This window comes from Capricornis sumatraensis, chromosome 3 (genome assembly GCF_032405125.1).
Source record: "Capricornis sumatraensis isolate serow.1 chromosome 3, serow.2, whole genome shotgun sequence".
Taxonomy (NCBI): domain Eukaryota; kingdom Metazoa; phylum Chordata; class Mammalia; order Artiodactyla; family Bovidae; genus Capricornis; species Capricornis sumatraensis.
This window is the reverse complement of record NC_091071.1, coordinates 46,303,987-46,329,861: the sequence shown is the minus strand read 5'-3', so window position 1 is coordinate 46,329,861 and position 25,875 is coordinate 46,303,987. Positions and strand designations below refer to the sequence as shown.

At 40.0% G+C, this 25,875-nt stretch overlaps 1 protein-coding gene across 2 annotated transcripts in view; it reads right to left on the bottom strand.

The window, feature by feature from the left end:
* Positions 1-2,402: 2,402 nt before the first annotated feature.
* PLEKHB2 (pleckstrin homology domain containing B2) overlaps positions 2,403-25,875 on the bottom strand; it is a 50,094-nt gene continuing 26,621 nt past the window's right edge. Inside the window, exons 6-8 of one of the 2 annotated variants that reach the window (XM_068967087.1) lie at positions 24,728-24,817; positions 10,395-10,503; positions 2,403-5,126 (exon numbers count right to left, since the gene is read on the bottom strand). In XM_068967087.1, the coding sequence (XP_068823188.1) occupies positions 4,990-5,126; positions 10,395-10,503; positions 24,728-24,817 (336 nt within the window). In that variant the 3' untranslated portion in view covers positions 2,403-4,989. The remainder of the gene's footprint in view (positions 5,127-10,394; positions 10,504-24,727; positions 24,818-25,875) is intronic. The other variant, XM_068967089.1, reaches the window with a different exon arrangement.

Sequence of the window (25,875 nt, the reverse complement as noted above, 5' to 3'; positions counted from 1 at the left end):
TAGGGCCACATGACTAGCTCTCACCACTGGAATGAGAGAAGATTGAGCACCATTGCCAAGCTGAGAAGGGCTCTTCCCCATCGTCTTCCAGCAAGGTGCAGAAGCTCCCTGAGGACTCCAAGGTACCAGACGGAAGCAGCCCTTATCTCCACATGACTACCAGGAGCAAAAGTCTTGCTCCCACACAGGCCTCATGGATGCAGACTTGAGCAAGAGAGATTTTGGCCTTCAGCCCCTGAGGTGGTTTATCACAGCAGTCAGCCTCTGTGCACACTTCTCCAACTCCCAATCTCAGGTGTTGGTGTGATCCTGGAGGCACCAACCAATGGAGAAGCTCCAGATATGCTCCAAATAACCTTGTCATCCACTAGTTCCATAAGGTAAAAAAAAACACAATACCTCCACAAGCCCCACACTCAGACAATATATTTGAACTATTTCATTCCTTGTTAGTGAAAGTACTGGGCTGGTCAAAACCTTTGTTCAGGTTTTTCGTAGCATTTTAGGGAAAAACCCAAATGAACTTTTTGGCCAACCCAATAATAGGGTATGAACGGACAAATTCCTTATGTGCTGATATGGAAATACCTCAGATACATTAAGCGAAAAAATGGATAAAACAGCATATATCAGCAGTTTTTAAGGTATGATACAAGGATCCCTGAGGGTGCAAAAGACCCTTTCAGAGGGTCTGCAAGGTTCTCCAACTCTGTGTCTACATGAGGCCTTATTTCCTTCTATCCTTCAATCAAAAACAAAAGAAAACCAGACTGAATGCATAAGTAGATAAACAAATCCAGCTATTAAGCCAGATGCTACAATCTTTCAAATATAAAAAAAAACTTGGCCTCACTGATTTTGTATTGGAAAATATATTTATAAAGTTTATTTTTCAAATACAATGGGTTTACAATTTTGTAAAGTTTTTAAATTTTTCAACTTTATTATCTAATATAGTAAATAACGATAGATATAACTCACCCTAAAGAGTTCTTGGGAGGCCTCAAAACTTTAATCCTATAGAAGGATCCTGAGACTAAAAAGTCTGACTACCATTGGTATATATACTGTTTTCAATTTTTAAAAAAAAGGCAGGAAAATAAGAATTTATCTTTGTACTAGTTTATATATGCATGAAGAAAAACTCACAAAGGATAAATAAATCAGTATGAGTAGTTAAGCAAAGAGAAGGTAGGAAATGGGTAGACAGAAGACCCTTTAGTGAATCTTTTTCATTCTGAATCTCTGTGTGTGTGTGTGTGTGTGTGTGTGTGTGTATGAGTAGTTAAGCAAAGAGAAGGTAGGAAATGGGCAGATAGAAGACCCTTTAGTGAATCTTTTTCATTCTGAATCTGTGTGTGTGTGTGTATGACTTCCCTGGTGGCTCAGATGGTAAAATGTCTGTCTACAATGCGAGAGACCTGGGTTCAAGCCCTGGGTTGGGAAGATCCCCTGGAGAAGGAAATGGCAATCCACTCCAGTACTATTGCCTATAAAATCCCACAGGCAGAGGAGCCTGGTAGGCTACAGTCTATGGGGTCGCAAAGAGTCGGATATGACTGAGCTATTCAAAAACAACTAAAATATTTTTAAGAAAAGAGCCAGAGACAGCATGACAGAAGATAAGAATGAAGTCCAGCTGAAAAGTAAAACACCTTACAAAGTTTGTGTGGCGTGTCACCCCTCCCCCATACTCAGAAATAACTGTCCCCAGGCAAAATACTAGAGAATTATTCTCTGAAAAAATGAAACCAAGAGACTCAGAGCTTTCAGTATGAAGACTCCTCATCTTAAACTATGACAAGCAACCACACATCACAACTTAATGGAGGTCTGCAACAGCCCAGAGGAGAGTAATTTAGAAAGAAAATTTTAAATAATTTTTTAAAACAAAACAACAAAAACACAAAGTCGTACCCAAAGATATCTGAAAAGTTACTGAACCCACACTGCCAAGTTGAGGAACACACTGTCAAGTTGAGGAAGATAACTGTGCTCTCAAGAAAAGAATTTTAACTTCTGAGCCTCAGTTTCATGCAATGTAGCCCGGATAAATACCTCTTTTACAGAGTTAAGACAGGAATTTAATGAGGTATTGTTTTCCGATGTGACAATACATTCCCTAGCACTTAGGGAAAGCTCAGTAAATGGCATTCTTATTGCCTGTGATGCAGCAGAAAATGCTGTGTTACTACAAAATAATTTTTAAAAAAACAGATCAGTGTTTGCCAGAGGAGACAGTGGGGAATGGGATAAATGCCTGAAACGTTTTTATCTTTATAGTTAAAATAAACTGAATTTAAAAAAAACAATAGAAGTCAGTGAAATATGCTTTAAGGTTAACAATCATTTAATGTATTAACATTTTCACTTATAAACATACAGTTTGCATATACAGGGAAAAACTGGTTCAGAGGACACAAAAGAATACTGGACACAGGCAAGCAATCAGAAGAGAAAAGAAAAGATCAACCCGAGGGGAAAAAAATGGAACTGCATTCCATGCCGGTGTCTATAAACTTGGGAGGAGAGAAAGATCGCACAGAATCGCAATTCATGTAGAAAACAAACGTGGGTCATTCGGTATCAATGGCAGGAACTTCTCCCATGATCCAGATCTTGCATCCCAGTCCGCCCCATTTCATGAATGTTGATCTGAAACACAGTCGCTCATCTCTCCCTTCTCTTTAAATCTAACCCTGAAGTTAACTCAAGAAATTAAACGCACAGAGCTAAGAAACAAGCAGACTGGCATGTGTGCAATATCAACGGCCAACTATTTAAAAGTGCACATGGAAATAAAATGCTGACTAAACATTTTACTTTAGTTAAAGTGAACAAGTTCCTTCCAACTCACCTAACTTCTTGATTTAGGACTACCTAAGCAAGGTGACCAAAAGATTGGCATCTATGAGAACTGGAGCCAAGGAAATGAAGCAGCTCAGCCCATCATTATGCTGAGCACGCACTTCCTCTCAGGATCAAGTCACCAGGGACAGTGAACTTCCAGACTCAACTACAGTTGCCCAGAGTGGCTTGCTTGGCGAGGGACAGGGACTGGAGATGGGAAAGCACATGTATGTCAGGACTTCAGTCCACAGCTCCTCCCACTCTGTCAGGGAGCGGAACACAGGGAGACCATCTGCTTTAAGGGCATTTCAGGGACATAACTCAGAATCTGTGGTTCCAGTAATTCCTAATTCAAAATTAACACTCCAGTGCAACATTAGAAACTGAGTTTAGTATTTTGCTTGTAAAGGATACAGCTTGAATAATGATTACCATCTGAACAAAGCTATTCTTATTACATATGATGTAAAATAAGTAACATTTTAACCATCAAAACCAGTATTGTCATAAATCACATGTGGCAACTTTCCACCACATGACACATCCAGAGATGACAGTCAAGTATACTTCTTTTCAGCTGGAAGCAGACTCTCCAGTGTCAAGAGGTACAGTAGAACTGGCTGGGAAACAGACCTGTGGTCACCACAACATTCATTTGGCATCTAGTTTCCATACAGAGATAGATCTATTTAAGTCTGCCTTAGAGGTGGAGTGGACTGATAAGTGAAACAAAAGACTGTGCCTGTAACTGGCCACATAAAATAAAAACAGAATTTGTGCTACCAGGAGTGTATTTTAAGGAAATATGGCCACATGGAGTATACAGGCAGAGACCTTCAATATGCCTTTGTAAATGTACATTTTTTAAAACATGTGGGACAGAAAACTGGAATAACTGAAGTTTTAAAATTTACATAGCTAAAGAAATAAGAAAATTACAGAAATGCAGGACCCTAGGTTTTTCAGAGCTTCACATATAAGTTGGGGCTCCAAATTAAATGGTTCAAGCTTCTCTGTGACACTAAAGTCAGAAATAAAAGCAAGGCTGGTGTCCTGGTCAGGTGGAGAGGTATCTTGAGCAGGTCATTCATGTCTCTGGGCCGAAATTCCCATCTATAACCTGAGTTTCCCCCACCATGCAGCACAGGGTCAGGGGCAGCACAGTGCCCAGTCCTACAAAGGACAGGAGATGGGCTCATCAACAGCCTTCAGAAGGACATGAACACATCCTCCGTGCAGCTCAATCCCCTGAACAGGAACACTGCAACTATGGCTCTCATTTCACTTTCCTCACCATTCTCTTAATAATACTTTCTCAGCAAGTAGAAAAATAAGCTATAAGTAGGCTGAAGTGGCCATAAAAAATGCCCAAAGCAAACACTAAAACCATGATGCCTCTGAAAAAAATAAATCTTCCTCCACACACCTTTTTGTAGTTGTTGTGCCTTCTTCAAGTTTTAAATGATAAAGCCCTAAAATGTTGACACTCAAGTCTACTCCTAATTTGGGATGCTTTCCAAGTATCACTACCAAAAACAAACAAATAAGAATAAAATGAAAAAGCATCATTTTCAAGGGGGGAAACTGCCATCCCATCCATCGTCCTGAGCAATCAGCTTTGCTGGAGCCCCAGAGGCTGTGGGATATCACACCACTGCCTAAGGAAGGTTCCAGCCTATTAACTCCTGAAGTAACATGCAGCCAGTTCTGGTCTGAGGTTTCAAAGTCCGACATTAAACCAAAAAAACTGCAGCTTTTCTCGCCACGGTCATTCACTCACTTATACATCACCCATGTTACCAGCAAAACACTAAAATAAATTATCCCTTAAGAAGTAAGACCTAACTCTAAAAAGAAAATGGCCTTTCAAAACGGGTGTGTTCAAATAAAGCATTGAGAGAGTTTTATAAGGAAACCCCTCAAATGAGCCAGTGCTGCCATAGAGTCCACATTTTAGCTAAATAGCAGTCCAAAGCTTTCTCTGCAGTACTTCTATGTACTTATAAGCATTTTGTCACTACTTTCAAAAGAACTATTAAACCTATTACTAAAAACATTTATAACAAACAGAAATGCCCTGCAAATCATATTATTGCACACGGGGTATCAGAAGCTATGCACACCGAGGTTCCACGGACTCTAGAAGACCCAGAACAGAGACCCCAGGGCCATGCCTGTGGCTGCTCCGGCCAGCATGCCCAGCGCCAGGTCGCTATCGTTGTCTCGGTACCGCTCACGAATGATGACTTGGTTGGCAGGCTGCTGTCCATAAAGCCCTGGAAAAGAAGGAAAGAACAGACTCCTGAGGAGCAGTTTGTGAAGCTCAACACTCACTCAAAACGACAGCTCATTTGCCTGGGACCCTTCCTGAGGTTTCTCCATGCACAGCACTCTTCCTACAGACTCGTCTCCCTCAGAGAGCTGGGCGTGGGGGGGTGACTTTGGTTGAGTGCTCCCCAGCTCTCCTTCACCACAGGTGAAGGGGACTTGGCTTGGCCGAGTGAGGGGGACACTCCATATCTAAGATGGAACTAAGAGAAAATCAAGATGCTCAGTTTCCCAAGGTCCACAGTCCCGGACACTACAGAGACCAGAATCCTAATGAAGTTGCAAACCCCAGCCTACAATGTCTGCTTCAGCCCCCACAGTGTTCATCAGGATGGCAGGCAGACCAGGAACACAGGAGACACACAGAGCCTAGAGACTGTGGGAGAGCCAAGGATCCCCATCCAGAAGTTAAACAGCTTCTTAGTATTCATGGAAACGATATGTAAATTAAATTAAACCTTAAATCTGCTAACATAATCTGCTCTTCATTTTTAATGTTATGCCTTTATGGAGAAAAATATTTGTCAGAGGGAAAACATCTAAAAAACAAACTTTAAACAAATTTAAACTTAGTTGCACAATTAAAAGTTCTCAACTGGAAATGTTTTCTTCTATATTTCACAATATGTTGTCCAAAAGCTAGTTAGCTTTAAAATTGTTCCCACAGGACTTCCCTGGTGGTGAGGTGGATAAGACTTCATCTGCCAATGCAGGGGACACAGGTTCGATCCCCAGACCAGGAGGAGCCCACACTCCAGAGCCCACAAGCCACAACTACTAAGCCTGCAGGCCGCAGAGCCTGTGCTCTACAACAAGAGAAGAGCCCCCAGTCTCTGCAACTAGAAAAAGCCCACATGAAACCATGAAGACCCAGCACAACTGGAGATGAATTTCCTCACATACAGTGCTAACGTTCCTCCTTAACCCATTATTCTCTTAACAGTTCAACCCTAGGAAAGTGAGAAATTGATCCAATAGTGATACGTCCATAAAGAATGAAGATACTAAATGATAAGTGCTTACCAGTCTAAGCACTTACAGTATTACAAGCATTTATATGTACAGACTCACTTAATCCTCACAACAATCCTAGGAGTTGACCTTACCGTTATCCCTATTCTATAAGCAGGCAGAGAGAGAGGTACATGGGGCCTGAGCGCACTGAGTGCATGCCAACCCAGGCACTCTGGCTACAGTGTGCACTCAGACACCAATGCCCCTAATATGATGAAGGAAAGAGAAGCATCAAAGCCACAGAGTAGGAAAATGGGACCATTATAAACCCAGAGGCTTATCAAGGTCAGGCAATAACATTAGAAGCAAAGATTTTTTTTTAATGTAATATTTAAACTACATAACTGGTGAACTATAGCATTCATAATCACAGCCTTGAAATTTTAAAAATTTCAACTAGGCAACTCCAATTAGTAACATGTAATACAGCAGGACCCTATAGCTGACCTAATTTAAAGACCCCTGGAAAATCTAAATCTGCATTCCAGCTTTAGCTCCACAGAAGGACCCCTCACTCCATGACCAGGAACCAAACTCCTGCAGCTCATCTCTGTTCCTACCAAAAGCTAAGTCTTTACCAAAGTCAGCTGGGGAACATTTCCAAACTGTACTCATTTTAATTATCTAGTTTAATCTTTACATAAATGATCCAAACATGAATGTAGAAAAGGAAGATACTGTTAGATATTTTAAGAACAACTAAGTCAGATACTTTTTAGCTTCCCTGGTGGCTCATATGGTAAAGAATCCGCCTGCAATGCAGGAGACCTTGGTTCGATTCCTGGGTTGGGAAGATCCTGGAAAGACTAAATAAAGGCAGATAGCTTTTACAAATTACTATCAAACCAAGAAATTGAGAATTACAAAATCTAGAGGTATTCTCTCAGACTTGGCCCTGGAAACTGCAGAGCAATTACGTGACATGAGTACCATCTCGACAAGACAGAAACAGAGGACTCCAACCAAAGAAGCCAATTCAAACCAAAGACCTGAGCTCACATCAAAAGACAACTGAACAAATGTCTACTAGTGTGAGAAAATTAAAACAGAATACTTACAGTGTGTACACAGCACTTTTTAAATTGGTTGACTGACCACCAGTTCCAGTAATATTAAAGAGAAGGTCTTTAACCTTCTCTGCACAACAAGGGCCTCTACGGACACTGCAAGGCAGTGCGTCATGAAGCTGGCAAAGCACCAGAGTCCTAGAAAGGCCGACTGAAGAGCTCCTGTCTGGTTACCAGCATGATGCTGCTGTGGGACAGCCACAACTGAGCAGCCCTTTCACAGCAAGCACACTTACAGTGTGTACACAGCACTTTTTAAATTGGTTGGTAGGCATTTGGCTGTCATGATGCAAATGCCAAATGCCTACCAACTGCACTCAGCCTTCAGCAGCAAGTTATCTGAGGCTGCACTGAGAATGCTATCTCGTTTTTCATGATGAAAGTCAAAGGCAGGGATGGAATCCTATATATAAAAATTCCCTTCACAAGCACAAAACTTCTGCTTTTCTACAGAGTAAGAAACAGCTAGGATTATTGCAATCTATGGCCTAGGGGCTGAATAAAAGTCTGGCTCTCATCAGACAAATAGGCTGACTTAAAAACTGAACACAAACCCCAAAATAAATGTGAAAAAAATAATTCATACAGGAAAAGAATTAATTTGTAAACAATTAATTATACAATCTTTATCTTTGCCAGTAAATAGAAATGTAAACTAAGGCAACCTGGTTCCATGTTAAGACCTAATGAGGTTATCAAAACTTTCAGAGAACAACAGAAACAGCAGGCAATCTTGATGCAACTGCAGAGAAACCAGCACATCAGTAACTCCTGCTGCTGCCGCTGCTGCTGCTGCTTCTAAGTCGCTTCAGTCATGTCCGACTCTGTGTGACCCCATAGACGGCAGCCCACCAGGCTCCCCCATCCCTGGGATTCTCCAGGCAAGAACACTGGAGCAGGTTGCCATTTCCTTCTCCAATGCATGAAAGTGAAAAGTGAAAGTGAGGTCGCTCAGTTGTGTCCGACTCTTTGCGAGCCCATGGACTGCAGCCTACCAGGCTCCTCCGTCCATGGGATTTTCCAGGCAAGAGTACTGGAGTGGGGTGCCATTGCCTTCTCTGCAGTAACTCCTAGGGGCATTATAAACTGGTGAACTACTCTGGGAAATAACTTAGTAAATGCATAGCATCAAGAGTTACTGTAATACTGTCAGATGAAATGGAATAAAGTATAAGCTTCCCTCAAAACAATCCAGAGCTGGGGGAAAAAGGTACAGATGAAACAAGATGCTGTAACTGTTAAAGCTGGAAACAGGTAAATTTAACAGCTCATTTACTGTCCTTACTGTAAACTTTTATAATTTTAAAATGTATCAAAAACAAAATGTTTATGCCCTTTGACATATTAACATATAGAAATCAAAAATGTATTCTAAGACATACTTAACAGGAATAAAAAAAAAACTGATTAGAAACAGTCAAAGCAATATCTATGAGAGAAAAACTTAAAAGAAGAAGTAAACAGCCAGTAAGTACTAAAAGACTTAATATTACCCTATATGATAGGATGTAATCATTAAAAATAGTAATGAAGATTATGTAGCACTCTAGACAAAATACATAAAATTTTTAAATGAGAATGAAATATGAAATCTAATGTAATGCCATTAACAAAACAAAACATAATAAAGCAAACACGCTCCAAAAAAGTAATGTAAGATAACAAAGATGAAACTATTGGTTTACAAGAAGAAAATAATTAAACAAAAATAACTGTGCTCGGATCAGAGGATAGACAAACAGCTCATTTTTTAGTATCATTATTTCACTGGTTTTCAACTTGACATGAAAAAAAAAAAATCAAGCAAGGCAAAACTTCAGAGTCTACACTACCTTAGTGATCAGCATCAGATTTCCAAAACAGGTTAACTGGAGAAACTCTCCTCTATTAGGTGCTAACGCACCACTAACCACCACTACTGTGAGTCTGGGGAAATCCAGACTCTGTGGCAACCCCACTAGCTTCTTTACGGCATTAATACCAGTGACCACTCACTCTTGTGGTAACAGTCCTTCCACTGCTTCTGCGATAAGGCACTGTGCTAGACTGCCGATCTCTCAGCAACCTGTGGGCGTGCGTTCCAATCCATGCATCAGTTCCCTCTCACGTGTGTCGCTCTGACATGCCACACTCACTGAGAACTGCCCCTGAACTTCACCTGCTCATTGGGGTCTGGTATGGCCTCACTCTTCAGGCCATCAGCCACATAGCTCAGGTCACCACTGCCCTGGCTGTAGGCTCCAGCACCATTCCCTGCATATTCCTGACCTCCACCCTACAGACATCCCTCTGCCCAGGCTGCACCCAGGACTTGACACTATCTCAGTTCAGTTCAGACACTCAGTCATGTCTGACTCTTTGAGACCCCATGGACTGCAGCACCCAGGCTTCTCTGTCCATCACCAACTCCCAGAGCTTGCTCAAACTCATGTCCATTAAATCGGTGACGCCATCCAACCATTTCATCCTCTGTCATCCCCTTCTCCTCCTGCCTTCAATCTTTCCCAGCATCAGGGTCTTTTCCAATGAGTCAGTTCTTCACATCAGGTGGCTAAACTATTGGAGTTTCAGCTTCAGTATCAGTCTTTCCAATGAATATTCAGGACTGATTTCCTTTGACACTATCTACACAGGTCAATCGCTCACACCTAACACTTAGTTTCGGGTGAGATGAAAATGAAAGGAGTAAATATAAGCCTTCCCCAGAGTAAATATAAGCCTTTCTATGCCTCTACTTCATCTTCAAAATGAAACATCACCTCCGTAGTGAAAATTTTTGAAAGCTACAACCAGAAGGAAAAAAACAGGAGAAAGATTACCTCTTATTCCTTAAAACGGGACTCTTAGGTTATTTCTTAATGTAAATGTATTTCAGTAAGCACAAATTCTCATCTTGGGAATGAATCTGAATACAACAGTGAAGTTTTAAAAATCAAGCCTACTCTAACTTTGTAAAGTAGTGTGAAAACATATAATGCTTTCTTTTTTTTTTTAAATAGCACAGTGACTTGTCATCTATAACCAGAAAAATTACAGTTCACTTACCTCTAAACTGAGAAACAAAAATTCCTCAGGCTTCACTGATCTACACACTAAATGACGAGAAACTAGGAATGAAAGGCTGGCATGAGTTACCTGCATACGGGTACTGATAGGGTACAGCATAAGCCTGTCCGTTTGCAGCATAGACAACTTGAGTTCCTGGTGGGTATGCACCACTGTATGGACCATAGCCATATGCCTGCTGAAAAAAATATAAGCCCATTAGAAATACAATTTTAAAACTCAACATCCATTTATAATAAAAACTCTCAACCAAATGGTTATAAAGAGAACATACCTCAACATAAGAAAAGCTACATATGACAGGCCCATAGCTAGCATCAACACTCAATGGATGATGAAAAGCTAAACAATTTCTCTATGATCAGGAACAAGACAATGATGCCTACTGTACCCACTTTTATTCAACATACTATCAGAAGGCCAAGTCAGAGCCATGTAGACAAGAAAAGGAAATAAAAGGCATCCAAACTAGAAAGGAAAAGGTACTGAGTTAGCCAAAAAGTTTTCTGGGGTTTTCTGTAAGATGGTATGGAAAAAAACCAAATGAAATTTTTGTCACTGTTTGCAGATGACAGAATAGTATATACAGAAAACCCTAAAGACTCTACAAAAAAACTAAGAATAAATGAATTCAGTAAAGTTCCAGGATACAAAATTAATACACAGAAATCTGTTGAATTTCAATACACTAGGAACAAACTTTCAGGAAGAGAAATTAAGAAAATCATACTATGTACAATTGCATCAAAACAATAAATTATGATCTTCCCAATCCAGAGAGCAAATCAGGGTCTCCTGCACTGCAGGCAGATTCTTTACCATCTAACACACCATGGAAGCCCATGATAAACATACTACTATATATAAAACAGATTATCAACAAGGACCTACTGTATAGCACTGGGAACTCTACCCAAAACTCTGTAATAACCTATAAGAGAAAAGAACCTGAAAAATAACAGACATACATATATGTACAGATGAATCAATTTGTTGTACACTTGAAACTAATACAATATTGTAAACCACATATGTTGTTGTGCAGTTGCTCAATCATGTCCAGCTCTGCCATCTCATGGACTGTAGCAAGCCAGGCTTCTCTGTACTATCTCCCAGAGTTTGCTCAGATTCGTGCCCACTGAGTCAGTGATGCAGTCCAATCAGCTCATCCTCTGATGCCTCCTTCTCCTGCCCTCAATCTTTCCCAGCATCAGTGTTTTCCAATGAGTCAGCTCTTCTCATCAGGTGGCCAAAGTATTGGAACTTCAGCTTCTGTCCTTCCAATGAATATTCAGGGTTAATTTCCTTTAGGATTGACTGGTTTGATCTCCTTACTGTGCAAGACACTCTCAAGAGTCTTCTCCAACATCACAGTGCAAAAGCATCAATTCTTCAGCACCCAGCCTTCTTTGTGATCTGGCTCTCACACCCTACATAACTACTTGAAAAACCATAGCTTTGACTATACAGACCTTTGTCTGCAAAGTGATGTCTCTGCTTTTTAATACACTGTCTAGGTTTGTCATAGCTTTTCTTCCAAAGAGCAAGTGTCTTTTGTGGCTGCTGTCACCATCCACAGTGATTTTGGAGCCCCAGAATATAAAATCTGTAACTGTTTCCACTTTTTCCCCTTCTGTTTCCCATAGAGTGATTGGGACCGAATGCCATGATCTTATTCTTAGTTTTTTGAACGTTGAGTTTTAAGCCAGCTTTTCACTCTCCTCTTTCACAAAGAGGCTCTTTAGTTCCTCTTTGCTTTCTGCCATTAGAGTGGTATTATCTGCATATCTGAGACTGTTGATACTTCTCATAGCAATCTTAACTCCAGCTTAGGATTCATCCAGCCTACGTTTTGCATGATATACTGTGCACATAAGTTAAATAAGCAGGGTGACAATATACAGCCTTGATGTATTCCTTTTGCCAATTCTGAACCAATCCACTGTTTCATGTCTGGTTCTAACTTTCTTCTGAAGCTACTTACAGGTTTCTCAGGAGACAGGTAAAATGGTCTGGTATTCCCATCTCTTTAAGAATTTACCACAGTTTGTTGTGATCCACACAGTCAAAGGCTTTAGCACAGTCAATGAAGCAAAAGTACATGTTTTTCTGGAATTCCCCTGCTTTTTCTATGATCCAACAGATGTTGGCAATTTGATCTCTGGTACCTGCCTCTTCAAAACCCAACTTGTTTATCTGAAAGTTCTTGGTTCATGTACTCCTAAAGCCTAGATCAAAGAATTTTGAGCATAATCTTGCTAGCATGTGAAATGAGAGCAACTGTACAGTAGTCTGAACATCCTTTAGTGTCGCCTTTCTTTAGGACTGGAATGAAAACACCTTTTCCAGTCCTGTGGCCACTGCTGAGTTTTCCCAATTTGCTGACATAATTGTGTGCAGCACTTTAACAGCATCATCTTTTAGGATATGAAATAGCTCAGCTGGAATTCCATCACCTCCACTAGCTTTGTTTGTAGTCATTAATTCTTCCTAAGACCCACTTGACTTCACACTCCAGGATATCTGGCTCTAAGTGAATGACCACACCATCGTGGTTACCTGGATCATTAAAATCTTATTTGTATAGTTCTGTATATTCTTACCACTCTCTTAATTTCTTCTGCTTCTGTGAGGTCCCTGCTGTTTCTGTCCTTTATTGTGCCCATCTCTGGGCACAATAAAGATACCATGAAATTGTATCTTCCAATTTTCTTGAAGAAATCTCTAGTCTTTCCCATTCTGTTGTTTTCCTCTATTTCTCTGCACTGTTTACTTTAAAAGGCCTTTTTATCTCTCCTTGCTGTTCTCTGGAACTCTATATTCAATTGGGAATATCTTTCCCTTTGTCATCTGCCTTTTGCTTGTCTTCATTCTCAGCTGTTTGTAAGGCATCCTCAGACAACCACTTTGCCTTCTTGCATTTCTTCTTCTCTGGGATGGTTTTGGTCACCACCTCCTATTCAATGTTACAAACCTCCACCCACAGTTCTTCAGACACCCTGTTTACCAGATCTAATCCCTTGAATCTATTCATCACCTCCACTGTATAATCATATGGGCTTTGATTTAGATAATACTTGAATGGTCTAGTGGTTTTCCCTACTTTCTTCAATTTAAGTCTGAATTCTTCAGTAAGGAACTCAATCTGAGGCACAGTCAGCTCCAGGTCTTGTTTTTGCTGACTGTAAGAACTTCTCCATCTTTGGCTACAAAGAACGTCATCAATATAATTTCAGTATTAACCATCTGGTGATGTCCACATGTAGAGCTGTCTCTTGTGTTGTGGAAGAGGATGTTTGCTATGACTAGTGCATTCTCTTGGCAAAACTCAACCTTTGTCCTGCTTCTTTTTGTACTCCAAGCTAAACTTGTCTGTAACAGGTATCTCTTGAGTTCCAACTTTTGCATCCCAATCCTCTATGATGAAAAGAACATTTTTATGGTGTCAGTTCTAGAAGGTCTTGTAGGTCTTCATAAAACTGGTCAACTTCAGCTTCTTTGGCTTTAGTGGCTGGGGCACAAATTGGATTACTGTGATGCTGAATGGTTTGCCTTGGAAACAGACGAAGATCATTCTGTCCTTTTTGAGATTGCAACCAAGTATTTCACTCTGAACTCTTTTGTTTACTATAAGGGCTAGTCCATTTCTTCTAAGGGATTCTTGACCACAGTAGTAGATACAACAGTCATCTGAATTAAATTCGCCCATTCCCATCCATTTTGGTTCACTGATTCCTAAAATACTGACGTTCACTCTTGGCATCTCCTTCTTGACCATGCCCAATTTACCTTGATTCATGGACCTAACATTCCAGGTTCCTATTCAATATTGCTCTTTACAGCACTGGACTTTATTTTCACCACCAGACACATCCACAGCTGAGCCTCATTTCCTCTTTGGCCAAGCTACTTCATTCTTTCTGGACCTATTTCTCCACTCTTCCCCAGTATCATATTGGATAACTACTGACCTGGGAGGCTCATCTTCTGGTGTCATATCTTTTTGCCTTTTCATTCTGTTCATGAGGTTCTCAAGGCAAGAATACTTCAGGGATTTGCCATTCTCTTCTCCAGTACATCACATTTTATCAGAACTCACTACCATGACCCATCTATCCATCACAGTATGGCTCACAATTTCACCAAGTTACACAAGTCTGTGATCCCTGTGATCATTTTGGTTAGCTTTCTGTGACTGCGGTTTTCATTCTAGAGGTGGTGGGATTGTAGTCAAGTATATGCTAATATAAGTACACTTGATATCTAAGTGTATCAAGCATACTCTAACATAAAATGAAAATTATAAAACAAAATGAAAAAGCCATAAAATGGCTAGGATAAATTTAACCAAGGAGGTGAAGGGCCTATACACTGAAAACTATACGACAGTGATGAAAGATACTGAAAATACAAATACATGAAAATATATTCCAAGCTAATGGATTGGAAGAATAATTAAAATGTACATACTATCCAAAATAATCTACAGATTCAATGCAATTCCTATCAAATTTCCAATGGCATTTTTTTGTAGAAATAGAATAATTCTATAATTTGTATGGAACTACAAAAGACCCAACATAGCCAAAGAAAGAAGAATAAAGCTGAAGGTATCATGCTCCCAGATTTCAAACTAAACTACAAAGTAATCACAACAGTATGGTATTGGCATAAAAACAGACACAGAATCAATGGAACAGGAGAGCCCAGATACAAACCCACATATATATGGTAAATTCAGTCAGTGCAGTCGCTCAGTCGTGTCTGACTCTCTGCAACCCCATGAACCAACCGCAGCACGCCAGGCCTCCCTGTCCATCACCAACTCCTGGAGTTCACTCAGACTCACGTCCATCGAGTCAGTGATGCCATCTAGCCATCTCATCCTCGGTCGTCCCCTTCTCCTCCTGCCACCAATCCCTCCCAGCATCAGAGTCTTTTCCAGTGAGTCAACTCTTCTCATGAGATGGCCAAAGTACTGGAGTTTCAGCTTTAGCATCATTCCTTCCAAAGAAATCCCAGGGCTGATCTCCTTCAGAATGGACTGGTTGGATCTCCTTGCAGTCCAAGGGACTCTCAAGAGTCTTCTCCAACACCACAGTTCAAAGGCATCAATTCTTCGGCGCTCAGCCTTCCTCACAGTCCAACTCTCACATCCATACTTGCCTACTGGTAAAACCGTAGCCTTGACTAGACGGACCTTAGTTGGCAAAGTAACGTCTCTGCTTTTGAATGTGCTATCTAGGTTGATCATAGCTTTCCTTCCAAGAAGTAAGCATCTTTTAATTTCATGGCTGCAGTCACCAACTGCAGTGATTTTGGAGCCCAAAAAAATAAAGTCTGACACTGTTTCCACTGTTTGCCCATCTATTTCCCATGAAGTGATGGGATCGGATGCCATGATCTTCGTTTTCTGAATGTTGAGCTTTAAGCCAACTTTTTCACTCTCCTCTTTCACTTTCATCAAGAGGCTTTTTACTTAACTTACCACAAAGGAGCCAAGAATTATCAAAACAATGGGGAAAGGAGAGTCTCTTCAATAAATGGTGCTGAGAAAGTTAAGATAGTCATATGTAAAAGAATGAAATTTGACCATACATGGTATCTTATCGCAAAGAGTTGGACACGACTGAGCGACGTCACCTCACCTCACCTCTGGTATCTTATACCATACACAAAAATTGACTCAAAGTGGATTAAATATGTAAGATCTGAAACCCTAAAACTCCTAGGAAAAAATCATATGTGATAAGCTCAACAGTGGTTACAGTGATGATTTTTTTGGATCTGATTCCAAAATCAAAGGCAACAAAAGCAAAAATAAACGTGAGACTACATCAAACTAAAAAGCTCCTGAACAAGAAAGGAAATCGTCAACAAAATGAAAAAGCAAGCTATCAAATGGGAGAAAATATTCACAAATCATGTTATCTGATAAGAAGTTAATATCTAAAGTATCAACATATAAGGAACTCATACAACTCGAAGGCAAAAAACAATCTGATTAAAAAACAGACCAAAGAACTAAACAGACATCTTCCCAAAGAAGAAATACAGATGGCCAACAAGCACATGAAAACGATACTCAACGTCACTAATCATCAGGGAAATGCAAATCAAAACCACAATGAGTATCACCTCACACTTGTTAGAATGACTGTTATTAAAGACAAAAAATAACAACTGCTGACAAGGATGTGAAGAAAAGGGAACCATCATACGCAATTATGATAAGATCTTATCTTATCTGGTGCCTCCTGTATCTAAAACAGTAATAGAAAGGAGTTTCTCAATGAGGTACCACTTCACACCAGTCAATGACTGCAATCCAAAAATCTGCAAGCAATAAATGCTGGAGAGGGTGTGGAGAAAAGGGAACCCTCCTACACTGTTGGTGGGAATGCAAACTAGTACAGCCACTTTGGAGAACAGTGTGGAGATTCCTTAAAAAATTGCAAATAGAACTACCTTATGACCCAGCAATCCCACTGCTGGGCATACACACCGAGGAAACCAGAATGGAAAGAGACACATGTACCCCAATGTTCATCACATCACTGTTTATAATAGCCAGGACATGGAAACAACCTAGATGCCCATCAGCAGAGGAATGGATAAGAAAGCTGTGGTACATATACACAATGGAGTATTACTCAGCCGTTAAAAACAATACATTTGAATCAGTTCTGATGAGATGGATGAAACTGGAGCCGATTATACAGAGTGAAGTAAGCCAGAAAGAAAAACACCAATACAGTATACTAACACATATATATGGAATTTAGAAAGATGGCAATGACGATCCTGTATGCAAGACAGCAAAAAAGACACAGATGTATATAACGGACTTTTGGACTCAGAGGGAGAGGGAGAGGATGGGATGATTTGGGAGAATGGCATTGTAACATGTATACTATCATGTAAGAATAGAATTGCCAGTCTATGTCCGACGCAGAACACAGCATGCTTGGGGCTGGTGCACTGGGATGACCCAGAGAGATGTTATGGGGAGGGAGGTGGGAGGGGGGTTCATGTTTGGGAACGCATGTACACCCATAGTGGATTCATATCAATGTATGGCAAAGCCAATACAGTATTGTAAAGTAAAATAAAGTAAAAATAAAAATTAAAAAAAAAAAAAAGAATAGAATTATCAGTTGATCCAGCAATTCCACTTCTGAGTATTTATTGAAAGGAAACAAACACTAACACAAAAAGGTATCTGTATCCCCATGTTCACTGCAGCATTATTTACAATAGCTAAGATATGGAAACAATGTAAAGTGTCCATCAGTTAACAAACATATAAAGAAAATGTGATCCAAATATACAATGGAATATTATTCTATCATTAAAAAAGGACATCTTGCCTTTTTTGCCTGCATGGACAGACCCTGAGTGTTTGAAAGAAGTCAAAGACAAATACCATATGATCTCATCTGGTATCTCACAGATTCCGTATGTGGAATCTATCTTTAAAACAAACAAAAAAAAAAGTTCACAGATAGAGAACAGACTAGTAGTTGCCAAAGAGAAGAGGGAACCAGAGAGGTGGGGTTGCGGGGTGGGCAGGGGATGAACAAATTGGTTAAGGGAATCAAAACGCACAAACTTCCAATCATAAAATAAATAAGCCATGGGGATATAATGCACACCACGGTGGTTATAGTTTATACTACTATATTGCATATTTGAAAGTTGCTAAGAGAGTAGATCTTAAAAGTTATCAGCGTTTAAGAAACAATTTTTTACATATGGTGACAGATGTTAAACAGACCTACTGCAGTGATTATTCTGCAGTAATATTATTTTGAAATAATACCAATACAGATTATGCTGTACATTGGAAACTAACATAATGTTGCACGCCAAATATACCTCAATTTTTTTAAACACAATTTGAAACCACTGGCAATGTATTAAAATTGGTTCTCCAAGTTCCAGTCTATAAAGTATGGCAGTCTATTTAAAAAGTAAAGAATATGAGACAGTATGCTTATATACTTAAAGGTTCTAAAAATACAAACCCATAACTGAAATCTACTTTCAGGCTATAAAATAAAGAAAGCAGAAAAATACAACAAAAAAGAGAACCGGACTTGCCAGTGATTCCAATTTCAATTCAGCTCTACCATTAACCTGACCTTCAGTAAGTCATCTATCTAACTACTGCAGGCCTTATTTGGTTCATCTCAAAAATGATCAGTTTGGACTAAGTGATAAATGAGATTCATCCAGTGACAGTTTTCTCTTGATAAAACCAACCTAGTAGCAAAACTCTTCCCACAAAACCCTCCCCAGTCCAATTTCCAGAAGTTCCTGTGTGGAGAATATAAAAGACTGAGGCTATTGAGGAATCTGAAGACAGAGGCCTGGACAGGTAACTGGCAGTTTTCCAGCAGGACATGCCTATGAAAGAACACAGCCAGAAATGAGCAGTGGACTGCTTCCACTGACCAAGTACAGGACTGGAAAGCATGGAGATAAAAGGCCTGGCCTCCCTTACCGGCTCACAGCTGGTGGGAAGGTAGATGTGTTTACAGACAATTACAATTATTGTCACTGCGTGACAAAGGCTACCGCACAGGGACAGGGAGCAGCTGCAGCCTGGCAAATACACAGGTAGATCTGAATCTGTTATCTTACAAAAGCAGGAAATAAGAGTTATGCTTCTGGAGGATAAAATAGATACAGATGTTTTCCCTATTCCTCCTGCTACATACAACTGAAAACCTGGACATTACACATACAACAAACGTTAAGGAGACTCTGAAAGGTAGAGAGAAGGCGGTCAACGTCTGCAGGCTTCATGACCCTAAGAAGGACATGCAGTGAGTCCCCTGAGTTTTCTTTTTGCCTCCTACATCCTAAACTGGATAAAGCAGAAGTGGCAACATAGAAATGCCAGTATGTGCAGACCTTTCTTTGCCTGCCTCAAAGAAAGCCTGCTGTCTCTACCCAAAGAACCTGGGAAAGAAAAGGGTAATCTAGCAAGAGAGACCATCTTTAGGCAATAACTGCTCCACTCCAGCCAAGCAACACAAAAACAGCTGTGGCTGTTACTTCCACCAGCAAAGTCAAATCTGGAGAAAGGCTCTCACCCACCCCATCCTGAACAGTGTCAGAGAAGGTCAAGTGGGAAGCCGGAAATATCATCCCTGTCAGACAGAAACATGGCAGCCCCAGTCCCATGCCAGTGTCAGTGGAGACCATGCAGGGAGCCAGAACTTCCATCTCTGCCCAGCGGAAAGAAGGTGCCCCTTCCAATCCTGCTGGGGTAGAATCAACAGAGACCAAGTGAAGAACAAGTACGTTCACAAACTCCTACCAGTAACCATAGTTACATAGTTACAGAGAGGCTTATGGGAAACAGCAGAAAAAGTCCCTCCAACTCCCAGGCAGGCTGGTGTCAGCAGAGACCTAGAGAAGGGCCTGAATTCCCAGGCCTGCGAGCAATGACAATGAGCTACAGTCAACTGGGACCCAGTGGAAGACCTGGACTTCCACCCCTTACATGGAAGAAACAAAGCAATCCTCACCCACCAGAGAGGCTTTAGAAGGAACTCTGCTAAAATGCAGGACTTGAATAGATTCAGTCTTGTAATATTTAAAATTTCCAGGTTTTGATAAAAAATAATTTGTCATACCAAGAACCAGGAAGATCTCAAACTAAAATGAGAAAAGACAAAAGAGACCAACACCAACATAACAAAGATGTTGGAATTACCTAAGGACTTTAAAGCAGCTACCATTAAGAAATTACAGACAGGTAGTAATGACCTTGGCTTTCCAGGTGACGCAGTCGTAAAGAATCTGCCTACCTTGCAGGAGATGCATGCGGGTTCAATCTCTGGGTCAGGAAGACCCCCCCAGAATAGAAAATAGCAACCCACTCCAATATTCTTGCCTGGAAAACTCCATGGACAGAGAAGCCTGGCAGGCTATCATCCATGGGGTCACAAAGAGTCAGACATGACTGAGAGACTGAGCAAACGTGCACCATTAAAATATTTCAATAAGTAAGAACACATTTGAGATACACTTAAAACAAAAACAGGGTCTTCACAAAACCAGAAATATCTCTGTAAAAGCTATATAAAGATATATATCAATAATAACCAAATAAAAATTTTAGAAATAAAAAAATAATGAACTGTTCAGTGAAGAGACTCAACAACAAATAGAGATGATGAATAATCAATGAACATGAATATAAAGAGTAGAAATTACCCAGTTAGAACAGAGATAGAACAGATTAAAGAAAAAAAATGATCAAAAACTTTTAAACATGTGGGACATCTAACATCTGTGTCATTAGTTTTAGAAGAGAAAGTGGGTGGGGCTAAAAAAAAATTCCAGAAATAATAGCTTAAAATTTCCCAAATTTAGCAACAAACATAAACCTGTGTGAAACTGAATGAACACCAAATAAGACTAACTCCAAATGTACACTTCACAGGCAAACCTCTGAAAACCAAAGACAGAGAGAGCAGCCAGAAACTATGCACTGCCTTAAGAGGGAAGAAAATTCGAATGATAGCAAATGTGTCGTCAGAAATCAGGAGGGCCAAAGGAAAAAGCACATATTTCCCCAGTGCTGAAAGAAATGTCAACTCAATTCTATACTAGTGAAAACATTCTTCAGAGAAAAAGATGAAATTGAGACATTCTCAAATGAAGGAAAATGGAGAATTTGTTGCTAGCAGATCTGTCCTAAAAAAATGACAAGAGGAAGTTCACTAAACAGTGAATAATAAAAAAAAGAAATCTGGAAACATCAGTAGGTAAGAAAGTATGGTCACACCAGAATACATGTAAATATAATAAAAACCACATATTGATTTTTCTAAGTTTGACAGCCGTATTTTTTTATACACCATACTCAATACATGTAAAAGAAATACTTAAAACAATGATACCATAAAATGAGAGAGAAAAACAGAATTTAGAGGCAGTGGTTTGGGCTTCCCTGGTGGCTCAGCGCTAAAGAACCCGTCTGCCAGTGCAGGAGAGACAGGCTCAGCACCTGATCTGGGAAGGTCCCACACGCCACAGAGCAACTAAGCCCACGCACCGCAATCCTGAGCCTCTGCTCTAGAGCCCCGGAGCCTCACTTCCAGAGCCCGCATGCCGCAGCTCAAGAGGCCCCCACACCCCAGAGCTGCTGCTCCGCACAACAGAAGCCACTGCAATGAGAAGCCTGCGCATCACAACTATAGAGCAGCCCCCACTTGCCACAACTAGAGAAAAGCCTGGGCAGCAACGAAGACCCAGCACAGCCAAAGATAAATACATACACACAATCATAGAGGCAATGGTTTGACACTTCACTGCACATGATAAAATGCAATCATCTGACTGAAAAACATGTATATATGTATAATAACTAGAACAACCACTAAAATATTAATAGCAACACAAAAAGATACTCAAAACATTACAGATAAGTGAAAATGTAATTCTAAAACATGTTTTATGGGAATTCCCCGGTGATCCAGTGGTTAGGACTCCATGCTTTGACTGCTAAGGGCCCAGGTTACATCCCTGGTCCAGGAAATAAGGTCCCACAAGCTGTGTGTGGTACAGCCCAAAAAAATAAAAATAAGTAAAATAAAATAAGACATGTTCCAATAATCCACACAACGCTTAAGACAAAGAACAGAGACATGAAAAAATAGAGCCAAAAACACAAACAATAAAACAGCATGCTTAATGTATCAAAATCACATTATATGCAAATGATTTACAGGAAAGGATGACTGATGTGTTTTCATACAAACTTGAAACAAGTATTATATAAGCTTTGAGATCCAATTCACCATATAATGACTAGAGACAATAATATTATACTGTAATTATGTAAAGTAATAAATATTGCCACACTGGCACTCATTTACCCTACATAAAGGTCCCAAAGTAACAGGGTACACCTTAAACTTACACAATAAAAATGTAAATGTCCTAAATATACCAACTACAAGTTAGAAATCTGTCAGATGAGGGGGTGAGGGCATGACCCAACTACGTGTTGCCTACAAGAAACTACATGCCGTCTATAAGAAACACGCTTCAGTGTAATATGTACGTTGAAAGAAAAAAGACTAAGCCCATGCGCCACAACCACTGAGCTGTAAAGAATCCACCTGCAATGCAGGAGACACGGGAAACACAGGTTTGACCCCTGGGTCAGGAAGATCCCCTGGAGAAGGATATGGCCATCCACTCCAGTATTCTTGCCTGGGAATTCTCATGGACAGAGGATCCTGGAGGGCTACAGCTCACGGGCCGCAGAAGAGTCGGACACAACTGAGCACATAGCACAAGCTTTACTTGCATGCCTGCTATGTGTGTGTACATCCTGGAGCCTGGGAGCTGGCACTACTGAAGCCAGCGTGCCCGAGAGCCCCAGCGCCACCACAAGAGAAGCCACCACAATGAGAAGCCCACGCACTACAGGTGGAGAGCAGCCTTCGCCTGCCACAGAGAAGAGCCACACACAGCAGTGAAGGCCCAGCACCGCCAAAAGTAAATGTGAACAAGTAAACAAACACAAATTTAAAAAGTTAACTGCTAATGGAAATGACTCGTATGTAAACGCCAGGACTATGAACTACCAGAAGGTAACACAGGAGAAAACCTTGGGAAGTGTGGTCTAGGTGAAGTGTTAAATGTGACAACAAAGCACGATCCATACAAGGAAAGACCAATAAATTAGACTGTATTAAAAACTGTGAAAGGCACTGTCAAGAGGATATAAAGATACATTACAGATCACACATCTGACAAAGGATTATTCCTATCTCACATATATAAGAACCCTCAAAACTCAACAATAAAAAAATAATTAAAACAATTAGAAATGTACTTGAAACAAAAGTACTTGAGCAAAAGACAAGAAAACACAGCTTACTTGAACAGCATACACAGATGGCAAATAAGCACAAAAAGATGTTCAGCATCACAGACTACTACGGAAATGCAATTAAGACCACAATGAAATATCACTACATACCTATTGAACAATTAAAATAAAAAACAGTGACAATACCAAAAGCTGGTGGGATACAAAGAAAATGAATCCTTCACACACTACTGATGGAAAAGTGAAATGGTAGAAAAATTCTGGAAAGTAGTTTGCCAGTTTTTTAAAAAAATAATCATATACTTTAATATATTCAACTTAGCAACTGCATTTTTGGGCATAAAACTTTATGTCTGCACAACAACCTGTACATGAGGGTTCATAGTAGGTTTACTGGTAACAGCCAAAATCTAGAACAATGAAAATGTCCCCCAACAGGTAAATGTCTCTCAATACAAAACGTGGTACACTCATATCATGGCACACCACTCAGCAATAAAAAGGAAAAGACCACTGACACATGTATTTGAGTGCTGCAATTTAACAATGCAACAAGGGCACTGTGCTGAGTAAAAAAAACATCAAACTCAAAAGATCACCAGCTATATGATTCTGTTTACACACACTGCAGAAATGACACAATTATATAGACGGCCAACAAATCAGTGACTGACAGCAGTTAAGGAAGGGGGGGTATGACTAGAAGAGGGTGTAGTAGGAAGATGTTATAAACAGTTTTACATCTTGACTGAGGTAGTAGATATACATATCTACATGCATGATAAAATGACAGAACCAGATATAAACACTACACCAATTTCAAACATCTGGTTTTGATTTTATTTACCATGTAACAGCTAGGGAACAGGGTAAAGAGTACAAGAGATTTTTCCATATTATCTTTGCAACTTCTTGTAAGTCTATAATTATTTCCAAATTAAAAGTGAAAAAAGCAAAAAAAAAAAAAAAAAAAAGCAGAAGTGCCTCCCGCGACAGAGGCTTCCATATGTAGCACTGAACCCCTGGCCCTCTAATTAGGGCACACCCAGACCCACTCCAGTGTTCTTGCCTGGAGAATCCCAGGAACGGGGGAGCCTGGTGGGCTGCCGTCTATGGGGTCACACAGAGTCGGACACGACTGAAGTGACTTAGCAGCAGCAGCAGAGGGGTTTGGCATGTGACTTTAAGGTTCTGGTTTTGTATCTTCAAATTAAAAAAGCATATTTTTCTGATTATAAAGAGTATCCAAGTAAAAAATTTAAGTATAAACTTAAATCATCTAATACCATGATTCATTTTTGGGTCTATCTTGAAAATATGAACATGAAGATTATATAAAGCAGTTGCTTTATAAAAGCAAAAGACAATAGATAATCTGTTTAAGATAGAAAAAAGTTTAAAGAAGGAAAGGGTTTCAAGTACATTTCTAATTTCTCTAATACTGTTTGGCTCAAAGTTTTCTTTTAGTTTTAAAAGGATGGTAGAACAGAGACCCCGTTTCCCTCAGTTGGATTCTGTAAAGTAAAGATCGGCTCCCTACCTCAGGGGTCGGTGCAGCATATGCTGTGTAAGGAGGTGGAGAGGAAGCCACAGCTGTCTCATCATACATGACTTCTGAGCCAACGTAAGCCTTAAGAGAGAAATTGTGAAAAAAAAAAAAAAATTAAAGGCCAAAAAGTTTAATCTTTGAAGGGGAAATATAACAACTCTCTGAGAAGCAATGACTAGCAAGATGACCTTCTCCTTGCCCCCAACCCTGCATTTAGTGTCCTTTGAATTAAAGAGGAGTTGGTCCTCCTCAGTCACCAGTAGTGGGTAAAAGAGTTCTCACTGCCCAAGAAAGCCACAGAGCCTCCAGTGTTACCCAGGCCCTTTAAAAGATGTGATACCACTCTCAACAAGACTTTTGTTCACAAATAAAAATCCTACAGTCTAAAATGTAGCAGGCAGGGATACATCCTGTACTCACAATCTGGTTTCTACATTAAAAACTTTTTCAATCTTGCATTAAATTACCCCTCAGTGGAAAACAAAAATATATGCACTCCTTTAAAAAAAATCCACACAGAGAATCACCTTGGCTCTTGTCCCTAACTATATGAATCATCAATACTACATAACTTCATTCGAGTAGAGGATTTTCATCAGAGAAAAGGTAATGGGAGTTTCAGAGTAAGCTTAGGGGGAAGAATAGTCCTGAGCTAACAAAAGTAGTAAAAAATAGCATTTGAATATTAAGTCTTTTTACTTTCTTTTCCCACCTGTACAAATCATTTAAAAAGCTCCATCTATCTCTTTTCCTCCTAGAGAAATAAAGGAAAAAATAAAATCCTATCTGAAGAATGAAAGAAAATGTTGACCATGGAGGGAACTGCCTTTTACTCCCTGACAGACACAAAGATGGTACCACTATCCTCTACAAATGGGGTTTACTGTCTCAGTTACCTCCTAAAGTCAAAAGAAACTAGAGACAAGTACAAGACTCAAAAATGTCTATTTCACAGGCTGAGATGCTATACATGGAAAGGGCCCTGTAATCCCTTTTGTGCTTTCTCTGCAAACCACAGCAGAATTCAAAGTGCTGTAAATCTTTGTGAGATACAGACATTTCTAAAAAATAAAACTGGGATTAATGTACCTGTGTTAGATTGGCTCCTGCCAAAATGTTTTCCAAAATCCAGCTGTCAG